General features: G+C 44.4%; 1 protein-coding gene across 1 annotated transcript; it reads left to right on the top strand.

Annotated features, from left to right (window-relative positions):
• Positions 1 to 750: 750 nt before the first annotated feature.
• afap1 (actin filament associated protein 1) lies at positions 751 to 16,520 on the top strand (the record flags this gene model as incomplete). Its single annotated transcript, XM_071514234.1, has 9 exons — positions 751 to 859; positions 1,106 to 1,317; positions 1,445 to 1,624; positions 6,736 to 6,822; positions 7,437 to 7,512; positions 12,792 to 12,944; positions 14,033 to 14,244; positions 15,547 to 15,692; positions 16,406 to 16,520. Coding segments are annotated over 9 exons (1,290 nt in total), but the record flags the coding sequence as incomplete, so codon positions are not given.
• Positions 16,521 to 17,677: the final 1,157 nt, after the last annotated feature.

The raw sequence follows: 17,677 nt of genomic DNA on the forward strand, positions 1-17,677 counted from the left end.
CTTCCCCTATATTGTCCCCGGCCTGACCCGGTGATAGGATGAATGCCAGCTTGAAGTGGGTCCACTCCCACACCACAGAAACCACACATTACCACTAACTACTTCCCGTTCTGCTGTCTCGTGGTTTAATATGTAGCTGAATGGGAGCTAAAATGGATCATTTTGATTGAGGTCACCAGCGCTCACGTCAAGGATCCCATACATTGCCAAGGCAGAGGGTGGAAACAATTAATTCACTATAATGCAATAACTATCAAATAAGAACAAATTAGATATCAGTGTTATCGCCCATTTCTCTTAATGTGTGACAACCATCAAGCATCTCCCTGTCTTTCTATTTTTTGATGAAAATGCTTCATGTAACACAAAGCAACCAAGCTAGAAATGTCAGCGCCCAAAGTAATTGCAGATATATTATGGTCATTTTGTGCTATGGGCAGTAAAAATCTTACGGAATGCATCTTTAAAGAAAAGAAAAAGGGCAGCAATGGAACAGTGACTACATCCGGACGAACACCCCTTGATATGAAATTTCATATTTAGCTTCTCAAACATGTATGGTTTCACCTCAATTTCAAAATTTCAATATATAATCAAAGTATGTGTGTGCAGAGTTGGCTGCTATTCCGCTACTTCAAAAATACAGGAATCGCCGTGGACAGAACACAGCACAGTCCCAATGCCCCAAATATGTACAAAAACATGAAATAGTCCATAATACTTAATTCAAACTTCTGTGTCTTTCTCCAGCCTCCAAACAGCGGCCCTCCTCCTCTGCCCAGCTCCTCTCTACCAGAAGGCTACTATGAGGAGGCGGTTCCTTTAAGTCCTGGAAAGGCTCCTGAGTACATCACCTCCAGTGAGTGACTGATATGCATATCATTGACATAATGCATGCACACTCATAATTACACGTGCATACTTAATGCACATGTTGCTGAAGAGAAACAGTGAATTCATTTCTCAGGTTAGGAAACACTTCTCTTGTCTTACTCTCAGAGTCTCAGACAATCTCTACCCTTCTCACTCTTTCCTGCTCTCTCTCTCTTTCTCTCTCTCTCTCTCTCTGTCTCTCTACCGCTCTCGCCCTCCTCCCTCTCTCCAGACTACGACTCGGACGCCATGAGCAGCTCCTACGAGTCGTACGACGAGGAGGAGGAGGACGGGAAGGGCCAGAAGATGCGTCACCAGTGGCCGTCCGAGGAGGCGTCCATGGACCTGGTGAAGGACGCCCGCATCTGCGCCTTCCTGCTGCGCAAGAAACGCTTCGGCCAGTGGACCAAACTCCTCTGCGTTATCAAGGATAACAAACTGCTGGTATATGATCGTTATGTACACATTCGCATGTACACACGCACACAGATTAAATCTACATTGCACTTTAGATGAGTCATCCAGAGTTCCTCCAGTTTACCCAGTACCTTCCCCTTTTCTCTCCCTCCAGTGCTACAAGTCCTCCAAAGACCACACCCCCCAGATGGAGCTGGTCCTATCAGGCTGCAGCATCACACACATTCCGAAAGACGGCAAGAAGAAGAAACACGAACTGAAGATCGTCCACCAGGGGGCAGATGCCCTGGTGTTGGCCGTACAGAGCAAAGAACAGGCTGAGGAGTGGCTCAAGGTAACACGGTTTGCCGGGACACCAGCTTTATGCAAACACCAGGAAGGGTAACCTAGATAGAACCTTGAGATCAAATGCTGAATTCAAGTCATATGGGAATAATCGTCCGAATGACTTGACGGCTCAAAGCACCGACTTGGAAATGTTCATGCGTTCGAACTCGTTTGAATTTGGAAAGTCTTAGAAAAGGTCCATTGCCATACCCCAAGTTCCCCAGCAGTATTTACCACCTGAAAGTTGAGGTGAATAGCAGTTTTTATGAGTATTTACCGCCAGAAAACTGAGGTGAACAGTATTTTCAAGTTCATTTATCTATATCGACCTTCATCACAAGCATGTGTCAAAGGACCTAGATCTAACTGATCAACAATCAATCATAGAACAGAATGATAAACACAAAGAAGCAAAACAAAGCAGAAGATGCACAATAGCCAGATTTAGCAAGACATAACAGCCTACCTATCCTAGATAGGCACTAGCTGGCATAGCCTACCTGACACCACCAACCGTAGACCCTCAATGCATACAAGCATACAATGCATATGACATGAAGGCAGAAAAAGAACAGACTAAGATGTGGTTCAAGGTTGCTAAGTAGAACGGTACTCAAATAATTTTTTTTCCCACCAGGTAGCCACAGGTAGATGTAGATGGCTTATGGTGAACTTAGGACAATGAGACCTGATGCAAGCTATACAGGACAAACTAAGATTTCTTTACCATTTGTGTACCTTTTTTTTTACAATAAAATTCAAAGCAATCAGCCACTCAAGGCTATGATTTACAGTGATTTTTGACCAGCTAAGAGGGTTTTAGGCTTCTTAGCTATTCTAAAATTACTGTGAACCACAGCCTCTTGTGGCTTATTGCTTAAACTAGTGAGCTGTCAAACACAGTAAACGGTGCTGTACACCAGTGTCAGCATTGCTCACCATAGATTGTTGCAGCATAGTTCACGTGGGGGTGAAGTTCTTGGAATCCGTCCGCGGGTTTCATGTCGGATGTTTTTGTCAGCAAGGTAAAATTAGATGTACTGTAAGTTGCACTTTAGCCCTAGTATTCTTCAGGAGTAAAGGCCGTAGTTCTTAGTATAAGAATAACTTTGGTTCTTCAGGATGGGCGCCTTTTCCTGATATTGTATGAGTAGCGCTTTGTTATGAACAGGTGGCTCTGATGGCTACGCTCTGATGTCAAGATTGTTTGGTTTGTAGTCTTTCTCTGATCCCCCTCTCTCTCTGTGTCTCTCACACATTCTTTCTCTGCCTCTCTTACCCCCCCCTCCCCTCCTCCCCCCTCTCTCCTGCTCTCTGATCTTTCCCTCTGGGCGCTCGACGAGTCTGCAAAACAAACCCACCCCACCGACATCAAATAGGGTCCGGTGCTTTCTAGTTTTCAACCCCTCCGTCCATTTGTTGTTACTGCAGCGCCAGCGCCTCTGGGATATTCTATTTCAATCACAGTAGGAGAAAGAAGGGCCTCGTCTGGTCTTTGGATTTAAAAGAAACACCCGAGCCCCCCCCTTCCTCCTCACCTCTCCTGAGAATCTGCTGGAAACCCTTGTTTATCCTTGACAACCTATTGTACGCTATTTTAAGATCCCTTCTCGTCCATTTCCGCAAGGTTTTTTTTTTTTTTTTTTTAAATCTCTCCAGTTACCGTTGTGCCCGCTAGTCCTTGCCAATCCAATTCCCTTTCCTGCCGTTTTACCAGCAGGCTTTTGGACACAGCCGCGCCTTTTTTCATAAGCTGGAGAAGGCCTTGTTAAAAAAAAATGAGCAATTTTGCCCCGCGGACCATTGATGGAAACACCAGCCTCTTGTATTTGCTTTCTGTCTTTTTTTCCTCCCTCTGCTCTTATAGTTTCAACCCCTCCGTGTTTATGGCTGTCAGGAAACAAAGATGAAAACAGTTTGCTAGTTTTTCTTCTCGATTCAATTACTCGTTCCGCAAGGTAATTAGTCAATGTTTATTGATTGGCTTGAGGGGGGGAGCACGCCCAGTCGGGACTGAGGTACATGCGAGTGGTCGCAACCAGACCCGTGAAAATATACAAACCCCCGTACCACCCAAACTACAGCAACAACTGCGGTAATTGTTGCTCGGAGAAACTGGATCTCGGCTACATATTTAGTCAGGTGCCTAGATATTGGAAACACATTGAACTGATAACGTTATGGCAGAGCGAATGCGTGAGTTTTTCACCCTGGCAGTTGCTCCGGTGTTTTCGTTTGTTTAATCGATGTGCATGCGGTTCGTCATGCCGTTGCAATCAGCAGTCATCAGGCCCAGTTGGCCGGGGGGTTCTGGCCCTTCCCTTCCAGAACAGGCCCGGATTGGAAGTCCATCTGCTCCGTTCGCGTCATTAGTGGCGGAGCGAGCGAGGGTTAGATTCCCTGGCCCGCTCCGCGTTCTGTTGAGCCTGAGGGTGTGTTAGAGTGGCGTCCAGCCAGAAAGATTAGAGCATATGTGTGTATGTGTGTGTGTCTTTGTATCTGTGTTTGGATATTGTGTTGCTAGGACCACAGGGTAGTTTGCACTCGCTCATTTACTTATTCCCCTCGTTTTTTGGTCTTCTCTCGCCGTCTCCTTTTGTCTCCTGACCTCTTTTTCTCCAGCCTTCCTTTTTTCTTTCCCCCCCCTCCTCTCTCGACCTCCTCTTTCTACCCAGAGGCATAAAACTTCAATAACAATCATTCTCGCATTTCACATTACAGATTTGGATAATGGAAATAAAGATTTCTTAAGACGTTTCCCACCCTCGTCGTAACCGCCGGGCCAACAGTATGTCCTCATGACGAACCGACGCCATGTAAAAATTGCATTAAGTCAACGGAGACGGATAGGAAAGGAGAGAGGAAGAGGAGGAAAATAATGAGAGGAAAGTAGGGGGAGGAGGGAAAAGAGAAGAGAGGTGAGAAGAGGAAGGAAGAGGACAGAAGAGGAAAGGAATGAGAGATGAGACGAGATCCAAGGAGACTAGAGAGGGAAGGAGGGGGAAGGGAAGGAGAAGGGAGTACCTGAGGGTTTCCGACGCTGACTAGTTACAGTAATGACTCTTCCAGACATCGTCTCCTAATGACGTGTTTATGGAACAGACATGTCCATATTGTGTTCTTACTCCATTCTCCCAAACCTTCCCAGGGCTTTGTCTCTGGTTTCTATGCATTTCTCTCTCTTCTCTCCCCCTTTTTACCCCCTCCTCCTTCTCTTACCTCATCCCTCCTTTGACCCCTGCTTCAATATGACCTGGTTTTCTTTAACGCAATACCTTTCCGCTCATTCTTTGTCTTTTCTTGCATCTTTTCCCATTCTTTCTTGGGGGAAGCTGTCGTCGCTGGAGTAAGTTGTATGCGTCCTGGCTTAAGTGTGCATTGAAACGCAACCTAAACAGTCTAAACTGCTAGGCCATTGCTTTTGTCCACTGCAAATTGCTGCACACCATTTTGCAGTGCATTGCTGGATAAATCTGCCTTGCATGAAAGTGTGGTTTGTTCGCTGTTGGAGCAATGCATATCATCTGCATACAGTATTTTCACAATGCATTGAACTCAACACCACCACCTTGGTAAGATGTGATGTATTCGGTAATGCTTGGTTATTTGATGAGTCTATATGATAATGCAATCAGATCATTGTAAGACTGTACGATTGCCCACTTGAATAGTCCACCCCCATCAGAAATACAGTGGCTATAGAAGGTATTCACCCCCCTTTAGCTTAATTTTTCTTTGAAACCCCAGGAACTGGATTCAAAGGGTAAGTAACACAGATATTCCATACTGTGATCCAGCATTCTGCAGCAGAAACCACCCTACACCCTAAAATCCCATTGAAATGTATGGAACAGACCTGATGTAACAGTTCCTAGAAAGAAAGGTCAAATTAGAGCAAAAAATATTCAAAATCCCCCAAATTCAAAATATTACTCGAAGATAAATCTAGACTGTTCTGTTATCCAAAAATGTTTTGGTGAATACATTTTAAAGCCACTGTAACGCCCTAAAGCATGCAGCAGCAACTTGTCGATCAGCAACATGTCCCTTTATTGAAAGCGGTGTTTCAACACCCAAAACTACCGCACACGGGCCCACCGCTTTGAGCTTGATTTGTAGGACGTCGTCAGACCTGGCAACCCGATCTGGCAACGCGGCCCTCCAGCGGGAGATAGACATTATGTTGCTGTCTGTCCCGCTCTCCGGCCTCCGAGCCGCTCTCCAAAGCCAAACCCATGGAGCCACAGCCTGTCATTTCCCCCCGCGAAACCCAATTATGCTCCCTCCTTGCCAAAACCAATGAGCTGAGGAGCTCCGCAGCGCAGGCCAGAGATGGTTCGAAATGCTTGTGGAGAAGACGAGGGGGGAGTGTGTGTATGTGTGTGTGTGTGTGTGTCAGAGAGCGCATTAGCCGACTTGCGCACACAGCGGTTCCCCTAAAACTCTCATTTCCCGCTGCCCACCGCTCATCTACGCACACCCCTGTCACCGCCGCGCGCCCAGGGTTGCCAGATCGGCCGGCGGGTCGCCAGGGCTGAAGTCCTGCGAGGTCACGGTAATGCACACTGGCGCCCCATCCAGAGTCCTGCGTATCTCATTCACCCCGAACGGACCGTATTGCATAAGGCTTCCATGGGCGTAGTAAAATACCGTGGCGTAATGTGTGTAGCAGGCCCTGTGGCTTCGACCCCTCTCCTCACACACACACACACACACACTCCCTCCCTCCCCCTCCAGACACACACACACTTTACCTCCTGTTGAGTTACTATACTGCATGCGTCGTGTTGCGTTATGATCCCTTGGCTGCCGCTCAATCGCATGATGGGATATCGGAGGGAGTTCACCGTACATGTGGCCCGCATTACCCCGAGGCATGTTTTCTAGCCTGAAGGAATGAGCTGTTTAATTATGTGGCAATGGTGTGAGGAAATATTTTTTTAACGGGGAGATCCACCCATCTGTTATGATCACGGCTAGGACCCCGAACATTCCACGCCGTATACATCGAATTCCCTCGCTGGCATCCGGGATGTGTGTGCGAGCGTGTGCTTTCCACTTGTTTTAACGTAAAGCGCAACCTTGTTAGTTAACGCCACTGCTCCCTTATGTTTCCAGGTGATGAGAGAGGTGTGCGTCAACGGCAGCGTAGACTCGGACGGAGCCGGATCTGGATCACCGGTGCACAAACCCGAACTGGAAAAGGTAAACGCACACACAGAGAGACTAATGGGTTTATGTTCCTTCCCAGTTATGAGTATTGGTTTAATTGGACCCAAAACTCGGTCGGGGTCTCATAGACAGACACATGCAGATATACCTCCATCCATAAGGGCCTCTTTCCTTGGCCTAATCGAACGCAGGCAGCACAAGGCAGTAAAAGCTGTAATTGTTTGCCAAATAGCACTTCATTACATGTGGCACAGGAGGGAAAATATAGGGAGGTGAAGGGAAAAGAGTGCGTTATTGGCTTTCACTGGGAAAAGCAGGTAAATCGCAGTTAACGCTGGAGCCGTACTGTACCCGGCACGTGTGTGTGAGTGTGTGTGTGTGTGTGTTTAGTGGTGGAAAATGAGCTAGATCAGAGGCTCTTTAATGACAAACCGCTCCCAACTTGGCACAGCAAACACAAGCCCAAGCCTAATTATTCATCCATAACATGTTGCAGATGCTCTGAACAGCTTTTACAATGTAGGGCCTACTTGGATAGTTGCGTTTGCGCGTTCGTGCCTTCGCCTGCCTGTCTTTCTTGAAGGAAATACAGTTTTGTTCAGTTTGTATTCTTACTCTTGTTCCTGGTTTTCCTCCCTGTCCTCCAGAAGGCGTCGTGTGATAGGCCGAGCTCTGACGGCGAGGCGCCACATGAGAACGGACACAGCGACTGCAAGGACCAAGGTGAGAATCCACAGCAACGTTAAAGTAATAATCCGCGACATTTCCAGATAAATAAATGCCTGTGTTGCTAACACAGTGATGAGTCAGATGGCCTCTAGAGGGCGTCTTTGACTGTGAGATACAGTGTGAGATCATCATGTCTGTCATTTGGACTCAATCCACAGAATCTCCCAGTGTGAAAACAAAACTGAACCTTAATATTCCACACTCTGCTCCAAACTCGCCTGTGTTAGTAACAGGATTTGTAGACAGTAACCCGTCTTCTGCTGCCCTACAAACTTTAACGGTAGGTAACGTTATTACCTTGTGGTGTTTAAGTAACGTTAGTGGAAGTAGGTAATTTAACAGTGTAGCAGTGCTTCTGTGCGTAGAATTGAACACACTGCCTACTACAGTACAGTAAATTGCTCCTTCTTCAGGACTTTCGCAAACACAGTTGATGTTTTCATGGCGATCGTCAATAAGGGCATTAAGTTGAGTGAAACAAATAACCATAAACCACCACCTGATGCAGCTTCATTCAAGGTCAACATGCTTCATCATAGCTTCATTGTATGCCTTTTATCATAGTTTTGTTTCACCAGCCAAACATCAAACTAAGGAAGTACTACACACAAATATAAATACTTCAACACAAACAGCTAGTCTAAGCTGACTGTCTGTCTCTTGTTTGTCTGTTCAGCAAAATCCTCTGTACTAATCTTTTTATGTTAAATAATAAAATGAAGAATAGGTGTGACTTACCAAGATGGAAATCACTCTCCATGTTCTCCTTTCTCAACAGTTGATATTGTTGTTGATGTTTCTCCAAAGTGCAATGTGATTTTTCTTTCTGATCAGAGATGAAACTGTGAGTCTGAGTGTGTTTTCAGGTCAGTCTGTCTTTATGACACTGATATTCTAAATTCTATGAACTCTCACAACAATCTGTCCAGCTGCATTATGATTCATCAGATGGAGCTCAGGCCCAGTAAACTTTGATGACAGAGATGTCTTACTTTGTATATGGTTTATAACCTAAACATGATTTTAAAAAAAAAACACATTACTGAATATTTGGAATTTGTATTAAGATGCCATATTATGTGTAGTGTTATGTGTATTTTCTGCGGAAAACATCTATTGCTAATTCCTATTACACTTTCACAGTTTTAAGCCACAAGTTAGCTCACTCTAATCTTACCTAGTATCATATCTGAGGAGATAACTTGATTTTTCTGAAGTTATTCATCTTCAAGTCAGCTTTTCAGGCACAGATTTCCTCTTTTCCAGAACAACCAGTGCATCAACCCATGCAGTTAATAGAAACCTGGGTGGCACTTTACAGTGGCCTTTTTCTAGTACATTAACCTGTGTATTTACTGTGGAAAAGTATTGTAAATACACAATATTACTGTGTAGGTATGTGATGAAAATCTCCCTGATACATAATGTACGTTCAGCAGTGTAGCAATACAATGTAACTTCACAAACATAATATACTAAACTAAGTACTTACAAAAGTGTTCCAGCAGCTGACATGAGTAGTGCTGTGCTGTTTCCCACTATTGTCTTTACTGAATTAATGTTAAGTCATGCCTCATTGCTTATTATATCAAAATACCATTTATTTTACTTATAACGCCAACCAATCACAGATTTTTAAACAATCCAGTTCTTTAGATCAACAAGAAATATATTAGAGAAAACAATGTTTTTCGCCTCCAGGCTGGAGGTGAAACATCATCGCAATGGAATGGGTAATGACAGTAATGTAATGGACCATGTAGCCTTTCAGTGTGGTAAAGTACTTGCATCATTGTACGCATCAACCAGCACCTGCATCACTTTTGCATCTATCTACTGTGCATGTTGTGTGATGTTTGCTCGGTTAGGTGTTTAGGTGGGAATCTTTGTTTTTATAATCCTCACCATAAAACACTACATCCACTCTGGACAGTACAATGTATTAAATGCCATGACTAGTAGCACCTAAAGCACAATAGAGTAGATATCTCACATGTTGCTATGGCAAGGATTCCACTATTTATGTTGGTGGGGAAGAAAATTGGAAACTCCAATAACTTGAAACCTCAATATGCCTTTCCCCTCGTCTTTGAACACATGACTAATCGCCTAGTAAAAAAGAGAGTTAGGACAAGATCAATATTGTTTTATCTGGGAAGTATTGTTCTCGACTTCCTTAGCCTGGACCCGGTTCTAAATCCCAAGATATCACGGCCTTTTTCCCCTCGATCCCTCACATTGCTGGGGGTTTCCTCTCTTCAAGCTCCTGCAGAAGGTCAGCCTGCAATAATAATGAGCGTAAAGAACGAGCATTTGGATTTATTTAAGGTGTATTTGACATGGAGGTGCTCTTCCCCTGCGGAGCGAGGTGCCAAAACAAAGAGATATGGTCTAAATGGTCCGCTGAGATTATTTAACGTTTTGTTTGCTCAGCAGGCACAATTCCACCGGGAGAGAAATTTCATTTTACTTGTCAGCGCTGTTATTTGGATTGTCAAAGAAAATTTAGCACTCGCTTTTCTTCCTTTTCCTCGCTAAGATTGGGACATTTTTCCAACTTTATGTCTGAAACAGATTTCCCACCGGCAGTTAATTTCAATTCGTCAACCAATTGGGTTTTTGTGGAGTCAGCGCAGACCCGTGATTCATTGACTTGAGTGTGTAATTCATGTGTCATTGCTGCGAAACTATGGGGAATGTGGAAATAGCGAGAGCAGCATCGTTGAGCTTAATGCAATCATCTCAAACGGGTGATTTTTTGACATCTCACCGCACATTTCCCAATGTATTTCATGTTTATGAGAATTTCAGCTATACAGTTGATTGACTAGAAATACTTCTCTAGACCAGTGGTTCTCAACGTGGGGTCCGGGGACCACCAGGGGTCTTTGAGGGGGTTCCAGGGGGTCCCCAGCAAATTGATGAATTGTTAAACTTCAGCATTATTTCATTTATAAGAAGTGAACACAATTAGAGAATGTAGAAGAATGACTGTTTTGATCATAGTTTCTCTGTTATCTCTCTACCTACATTACAGATGGTTATGGAATTCTGGACAAAATCATATCTAACAATAAAAATATTCTAAGATTTGGGTCAGAGAGAAAAACTCTCGTCAAATGGGGGTCCGTGGCCCTAATGTGGACTAAATTGGGGGTCCTGGATATGAAAAAGGTTGAGAATCACTGCTCTAGACAAGTAGGTCTTAACCTTTTTGGTTCAGTGCCTTGCTCAGTGACGTATGGCTGTTCATGGATACATTGGCTGTTGGGGGGGATTGAACCTGGCACCTTTTGCTTTTGGGACAGTCTCTCCAATTTCTGTACATGTTACCTTAAATTCTTGGTCATGGGCAATTTTTGTTCCCGAGATATTTCAGTTACGGTGTGCGCTTTTGAGTTTTGACTGAAAATGATGACCAATTGCCTCAGGTGAAAGATATAATATTTACTTATTGTCACGGTAATGCGAACAAATTCCGATTAGAGCGTTCAAATACAAGCTGCATGTAGGTTGCAACTATCGGGATTCAATTTTGCATCACATACTGCTGTTCACACTGATTAGAAAACACCAGATCTGTGTCATGTGAGGGGGAAAAAAAACAGAATTGGGACACTTTCAGCTGCAGTGTGAGCGTAGCCTGTTTGTCTCACTCTAATACTAACTCTTAATTATTATTATCTAATAAACACAGTATATTTGGATATACCAGCGCGATAAGCTCAGGGAGGTCGTGTCCATTGACTTCAACCATTCCCCCGCATACGTCAGTCAGTCTCTCATTTCTGATGAAGACGAGGGAAAAGCCTCGAGTCCCGAAAGCCTCTTTTCAGCTTAATCAGCCACATTCTTTCCATAGCTGGTAACGAAGGGCTCTGATTTACTGGAATCAAATTTACCTGATCGGAGTTTTCCTCCCCTGCTTCTAAGGGGAAAAATAATAATAATTCCTCCCTTTTTAAAAAGTTTCGAAGCGCTTTCACATCTGTGTGTCTGGTTTCCACCTTAGGCCCGCATTGTGTGCGAGTGTGTGTGTGAGTGTGTGTGTGTGTGGGTATACGCTTTGCATTGCGAGAGAAACCCTACAGCTGAAATTGAGTGCAGATGGCTTCGTATTTAATTAAGGCAGCCGCCATGGTAGTTGTCACGTCATATCAGGGAATCCGGGAAAAAGGGGAAAGTCCAAGCAGAGGCGTATGATGCAAAAAATGATTTTAACACATAAATTTATTAAAGATTTTCTATCATACCTATATCGCCATTTTTCACCGTTTGCACAGGAGTTGTATGCATGCATTTCAGCTGTTTAGATGTATATGTGTGTGTGTGTGTGTCTGCAGAATCACTCCAGACACTCGGTGTTAGCTGTCTCGGCATGATGACATCAGTGAAGGGGAATGTCCCCCCCCCCCACCCCCCAAGTCTTCTCCTCCACTGTCTCTTCTGCCTCGGCCTGTAGGGGTCCAGACAGTCATTGATTTCAGTAGAAAAGTCAAATTTTCTATCCAGTTGTATTATATGCTTGACATTTGGACCTTATGCTGATGATTTCGCATTTGAAAGCGCGTACTATGCTTTCAGGGTAATACATTTGTCTTTGTAACACACACACATGCACGCACGCACACACACACACCAACCATATTGTCTGAAGCTTTGGCAAAATTCACCATCCCTCCTCCCTCCTCTCTCTCTCTCTCTTTCTCTCTCTCTCTCACTTTAATTCTCACACACACCACAGACCGCGCTATCTAAACAAGAGAGCCAAGCAGAAGCTATTTTCCTCCTACAGACAGACAGACAGACATGGGGACTGAGACACGGCCTCTTAAGACCTGGCTTACTCTAGTTCGGTGGTGTTTCCAGCAGAATGTGCACTGTCATTCCTCTCCTCTCTGGCTAGAAACTAGGGCAGCACACATTGGCCCATTTTGACCGGTGGGGATGCTGGGATTGCACAACAAGGCTAATTCACCAACAAAGAGCTTTTGAACCCACAAGGGTCTGATTAAACCCGATGCAACCGATTTTGAACTCATGGTTGTTTATAGCAGAGTCTAAGGTTGCTCTTTTTCTGCTCCCCTCCATTCTCTCTTTCTTCTCTTCTCTTTACCAACATGAAAGTTGGTCTCTCCCTCTAATTTCCATGCATAGGCACTGAGGGTCGTGTTCGTTATGCTTGCAGGAGTCCAATCAACAGGTCTTCTACTCGTTTCCCCTTCATTTTAAATCGTGACTTTGGTTCATCTCTCTTTTTCTTTCTCTCGCAGGAAAAGGAAAGAAGAACTCCAAGTCGGAGCAGAAGAGCGGGACGATGGGGAAGGGGGCGGGGAAGAAGATCACCAAGATCATCGGCCTGGGCAAGAAGAAGCTGTCCACCGACGAGCAGACCTCGTCGGCCGAGGAGGACGTGCCCACATGTGGTAAGACTGTCCGACAGGAAGGAGGGAGAAGACTAACTGCTTATCTAGGGTCAGATTAACAAAACCTCATTGCTAACAGCTTCAATGCGTCTATACTGAGCAGTTTGATAGGATTTATTGGACTGTAACCATCCTGTGTACTTGGACTAGACCAACTTTTTGGGAGTTTGGCCCATTGGTGACCTTACCCATGTGTTTCCGGTACATAATTCTATTCGGTGCGCATGCTAACGCTTTAGCATACAGTATGTTCAGTAACTGTAGGCAGCTAGCATTTTCCTTAAAGTGAGTAAATTGTAGCTGCTCTTAAACCTGCCAGGCTTGTTTAGGGGATGGGAAAATAGAAATAAAATTCACCGAAAAATACAGGAACTACTGGAACTACTTTCAATGGCAAAACATCTTACATAACTTGTTTAGTTAGCCTGATAGCTGAAGGTTTTCAATCTCGGAACCCATCGTCTATCGGTCTGACAACGATTAGACTCTGGGGGCGACGGCCAATATTTTGGGGTTTCTGGTGTAGCCAGCGGACATCCGGGCCAAGACTTCCTCTTCCGTGCGCCGGTCATTGTTTACAGTCCGATTAGCAACTTGAGACGCGAGAATGGAGTTGGAGTTGAGAGATGACGTCTATCTGTTTATAGAGATTAGCCGAAATGTCGTCTGGACCTAAAACACCTACAAAAAGTAACGATGTTTGTGTATGGTGTGGAGAAACGTTCGACTTGTCGCATCTGAAGTTGCTAATCGGACTGTAAACAATCATCAAACAATCAAAATGTAAACAATCGTTGTCAGACCGATAGACGATGGGTTCCGAGACTGGAAGTTTTTACATTGTTGATGCATAAAAGGACTTCACTAATGATGAAGATTGAGATTTTGCTTTCAGAAGTTATGAATCTACAGGCACCAGCGCCAACTTTGGGTTACTCAAAGGTCTATCTTCATACTTTGGATAATGCTAATCACCTACGATTACTTAACATACAGTATGCTAAAGCGTTAGCATGCGTACCAGCCAGAACTATCTAGCAGAGGCACAGAGTCGGTGTGGTCCTCTAAGAGTGTCTTACCCCTGACAGGCTACCTGAACGTGCTGTCCAACAACCGCTGGCGGGAGCGCTGGTGTCGCCTGAAGGACAACCAGCTGCTTCTCCACAAGGACCGGGACGACCTGAAGAGCCACATGGCCTCGCTGCCCCTCCGAGGCTGCGAGGTCAGCCCCGGCCTCGACCACAAGCACCCCTTCGCCTTCCGCCTGCTCCGCAACGGCCAGGAGGTGGCCGTGCTGGAGGTAAGCCACGTAGCGAAGGGATATCATCGGCCGTTTTTGTCTCTTCTCGCGTAGGCGGGGACGCGTCTCTCCATGCGTAAGTCGACGAGTTTATCTCCGCCGCCGTTCAAGATAGAACTTTGAAACAAAAAACATGAAACTCAGTGAAATTGGGGAACGAAATGAGTCTGTAACCATGACCTAGAGAGGCTTTTTGCTCAACTGCCACCGCCTTTTTGACTATATTAAAGTCAATGGGGAACAGCTGCAAGACGGACGGAGTGTGGTCACTTTGGAAGAGATGCTGCGACTGGCTTCTTTTTAGGCGGAGCCTAAAGTCAAAATTTTTAGAGGTGCACACGTGACATGGACCGACCAATCACAACAAAGAGGAGGCGGGATTTCACACTTCATTTGCATCAGAGGCTACATCGCCAAAGCCTGTGTGGCAGTCTTCTCTTTGTCTTTTTTCTCTCATTGATTATGCTTTGTAAACCAGTGGTTCTCAACCTTTTTCATATCAAGGACCCTAATTTAGTCCACATCAGGGCCACGGACCCCGATTTGATGAGGTTTTGTTGTTTTGTAGAGAGATAACAGAGAAACTATGATCAGAACAGTCATTCTTCTACATTCTCTAATTGTGTTAACTTCTTATAAATGAAATAATGCTGAAGTTTAACAATTCTTCAGTTCGCTGGGGACCCCCTGGAACCCCCTCAAGGACCCCTGGTGGTCCCCGGACCCCACGTTGAGAACCGCTGTTGTAAACTACCAGAAATACAAACCAGTTTTTCAGCCAGATGCCTTTTTAGGGATGGAAGGTTTCTGTGCAATGCATTCTGACTGAATGAGCAGACAGACTGTAGACTGCTGAAGCCTGGTCACACTCATACAGGCACACACTGTTCTGTTCTTTACTCTTGGTGTTCCTCTCATGTGGTAAAGCGTCTCCTCCGCCCACCGGCGATTGTCTGTGTGTTTGATGTCGATCGTATATATATATGGGTTTCCTCCATTTTGCCCATTTTGTTGTTATTCTATTTCCTTTCTGTCTGCACGCTATCTTTCATTAGACGTTTGCTTCTGTTTTTTTCCCCCCTAAACACATCATCACTAGCCAGGAAGCGTTTGATATTTTGTATACATTTTTCTTAACACTGCTGTACCCCTCTAAACCTCTCGAACCACACTCCGCCCCCTCTTTCCAACTCCCATCTTCTCCTCCTCTCAGATGTACAGTACATGTGTGGGAAATCCAATAAACCAAGCTTATATTAAAGAAGAAACCTTTCTCTCCTCCTCCTCCTCCTCCTCCTCCAGGCCTCCTCCTCTGAGGCGATGGGTCGCTGGTTGGGGGTTTTGTTGGCCGAGACCGGATCCACCACCGACCCGGCCGCCTTGCACTACGACTACATCGACGTCGAGACCACCGCCAACGTCATCCAGCTGGCCAAGCAGTCCTTCTGGTGAGGGACACACACACAGCGTCATTTGTCACCCCAGAAAGGCAAATTCTTTGATGATGAGCTGTGTGTGTGTGTGTGTGTGTGTGTGTGTGTGTGTGTGTGTGTGTGTGTGGCCTTTCGATGTATCACTTCACACAGTGCTGTTATCACTATAGCATGTGCAATCCGGAACACATTATGAGCAGGGATGTGATTTTTCTCTGTCTTTTTTTTTCCAGAATTGTATATTTTTAGACGCACAACTTTGTTTCTAATTACAATCATGCACTATATAGCTACACTACTATATAACAAAACTAAATGAAATCATATAAACACAATAAACTCAAACCCTGTTGCAACTTAAAATCTGCTTCCGTTTCTAATAAGCGAATGCTTTTGAAGGAATGCAACAGGCTGTAGGTTAGACGCCTATCCCTGTATCACATTTAAAACAGTTTATGGTGTTTCCAATTTAAATAGATATAACTTAATAACTCTCAGGGGTCCTTGAGGTGCTTCCAGGGGGTCCCCAGTAAAACGAGGAATAGTTTAATTTCATTAGAATGTAATTAATGAGAAATTATCTGTTATCCATTTCATTTTATTGTTCATATTTCAAATTTTGTTTTTGGAGATGCATGGTTTTCGCTGAGGAGCTGCAAACAGATTTCAGAACAATATCTCTCAGTAAGTCAGGTACTGATGGATGTGATTTTTTTTTTTTTCACTAGTTTCACTAGTAAGCGTGCTGTGTCTCCTAACCCATACTTGGACAACCCAGTCAACGGCTACGCCTGCCCCACTGGTATGGCTCTGCACTATGACGACGTGCCCATCAACGGAACAGTAAGGACACACACACACACACACACACACACACACACTCATAGGCTAAAGCAGCTCAACACACTAACCTTTTCAATAACCCTTTCAGTTGTTTTTCTGAATCTTGGCTGGACTCCACTTTCATTTTTGCTCTCTTTGCTAACTTCTTTTCACTTGTCTCTCATTAAAGGTGCTATGTGTAGCATTTTGAAACTTTAGTGTATCATTGAGAAATTCATTGTGATACCATGGTATAATTACCATAAACAAATGAGACCAATTTGTAGCCTCTGTCTCACCAGTGGTATTGTTAGCGCTAGTGTTTCTCAAAATGAAGACCACATTTCCCATAAACCCCATTGCTTCCTGTCACAAAGAGGATGTTGTGTCTTGTTTCTCCTTTGCTTTACTGAAGGGGATCAACATGTTGGAAGTGATTTTTTTCCCTACGGCTTTTCACTCCTTCGACCATCTGCCATTGTCAGCGAATCTGAAAGCTGTAGCTCAGTTTGCTCTGGAAGAACAGCGCCCTCTTCCTGTTTTGTGCCATAAAGCAATCCAGCAGATTTCCTGCCAAATCTGACCCAGTGGATCACAATGCAGTGTAGAGGCAGTAGAGGTGGACAGTCTACCCAGTGATGGTCTCATTTGTTTCTGGTAATAATAATAACGTGTCAAAATTAATGATTTACTGATGTTAATATGCTGCATGTAGCACCTTTAATTAACATTACACTAACATAACACAACATAACACAGCCAATTGGTGTGACAATAACTTTCTATTGCCGTCTTCTCTTCTCTTCTCTTCTCTTCTCTTCTCTTCTCTTCTCTTCTCTTCTCCTCTTCTCTTCTCTTCTCTTCTCCTTATATCCCTCTTTCCTGTTATGCATTGCTTGTTATCCTTCTCTTCTCTTCTCTTCTCTTTTCTTCTCTTCTTTTCTCTTCTCTTCTCCTTATATTCTTCTTTCCTGTTATGCATTGCTTGTTATCCTTCTCTTCTCTTCTCTTCTCTTCTCTTCTCTTCTCTTCTCTTCTCTTCTCTTCTCTTCTCTTCTCCTTATATTCTTCTTTCCTGTTATCCTTCTCTTCTCTTCTCTTCTCTTCTCCTTATATTCTTCTTTCCTGTTATGCATTGCTTGTTATCCTTCTCTTCTCTTTTCTTCTCTTCTTTTCTT

The sequence above is a fragment of the Centroberyx affinis genome, unplaced genomic scaffold (genome assembly GCF_046629955.1).
Source record: "Centroberyx affinis isolate AG114_WGS23_722 - 3 ecotype Tasmania unplaced genomic scaffold, CSIRO-AGI_Caff_v1 ptg008288l_1, whole genome shotgun sequence".
Classification (NCBI taxonomy): domain Eukaryota; kingdom Metazoa; phylum Chordata; class Actinopteri; order Beryciformes; family Berycidae; genus Centroberyx; species Centroberyx affinis.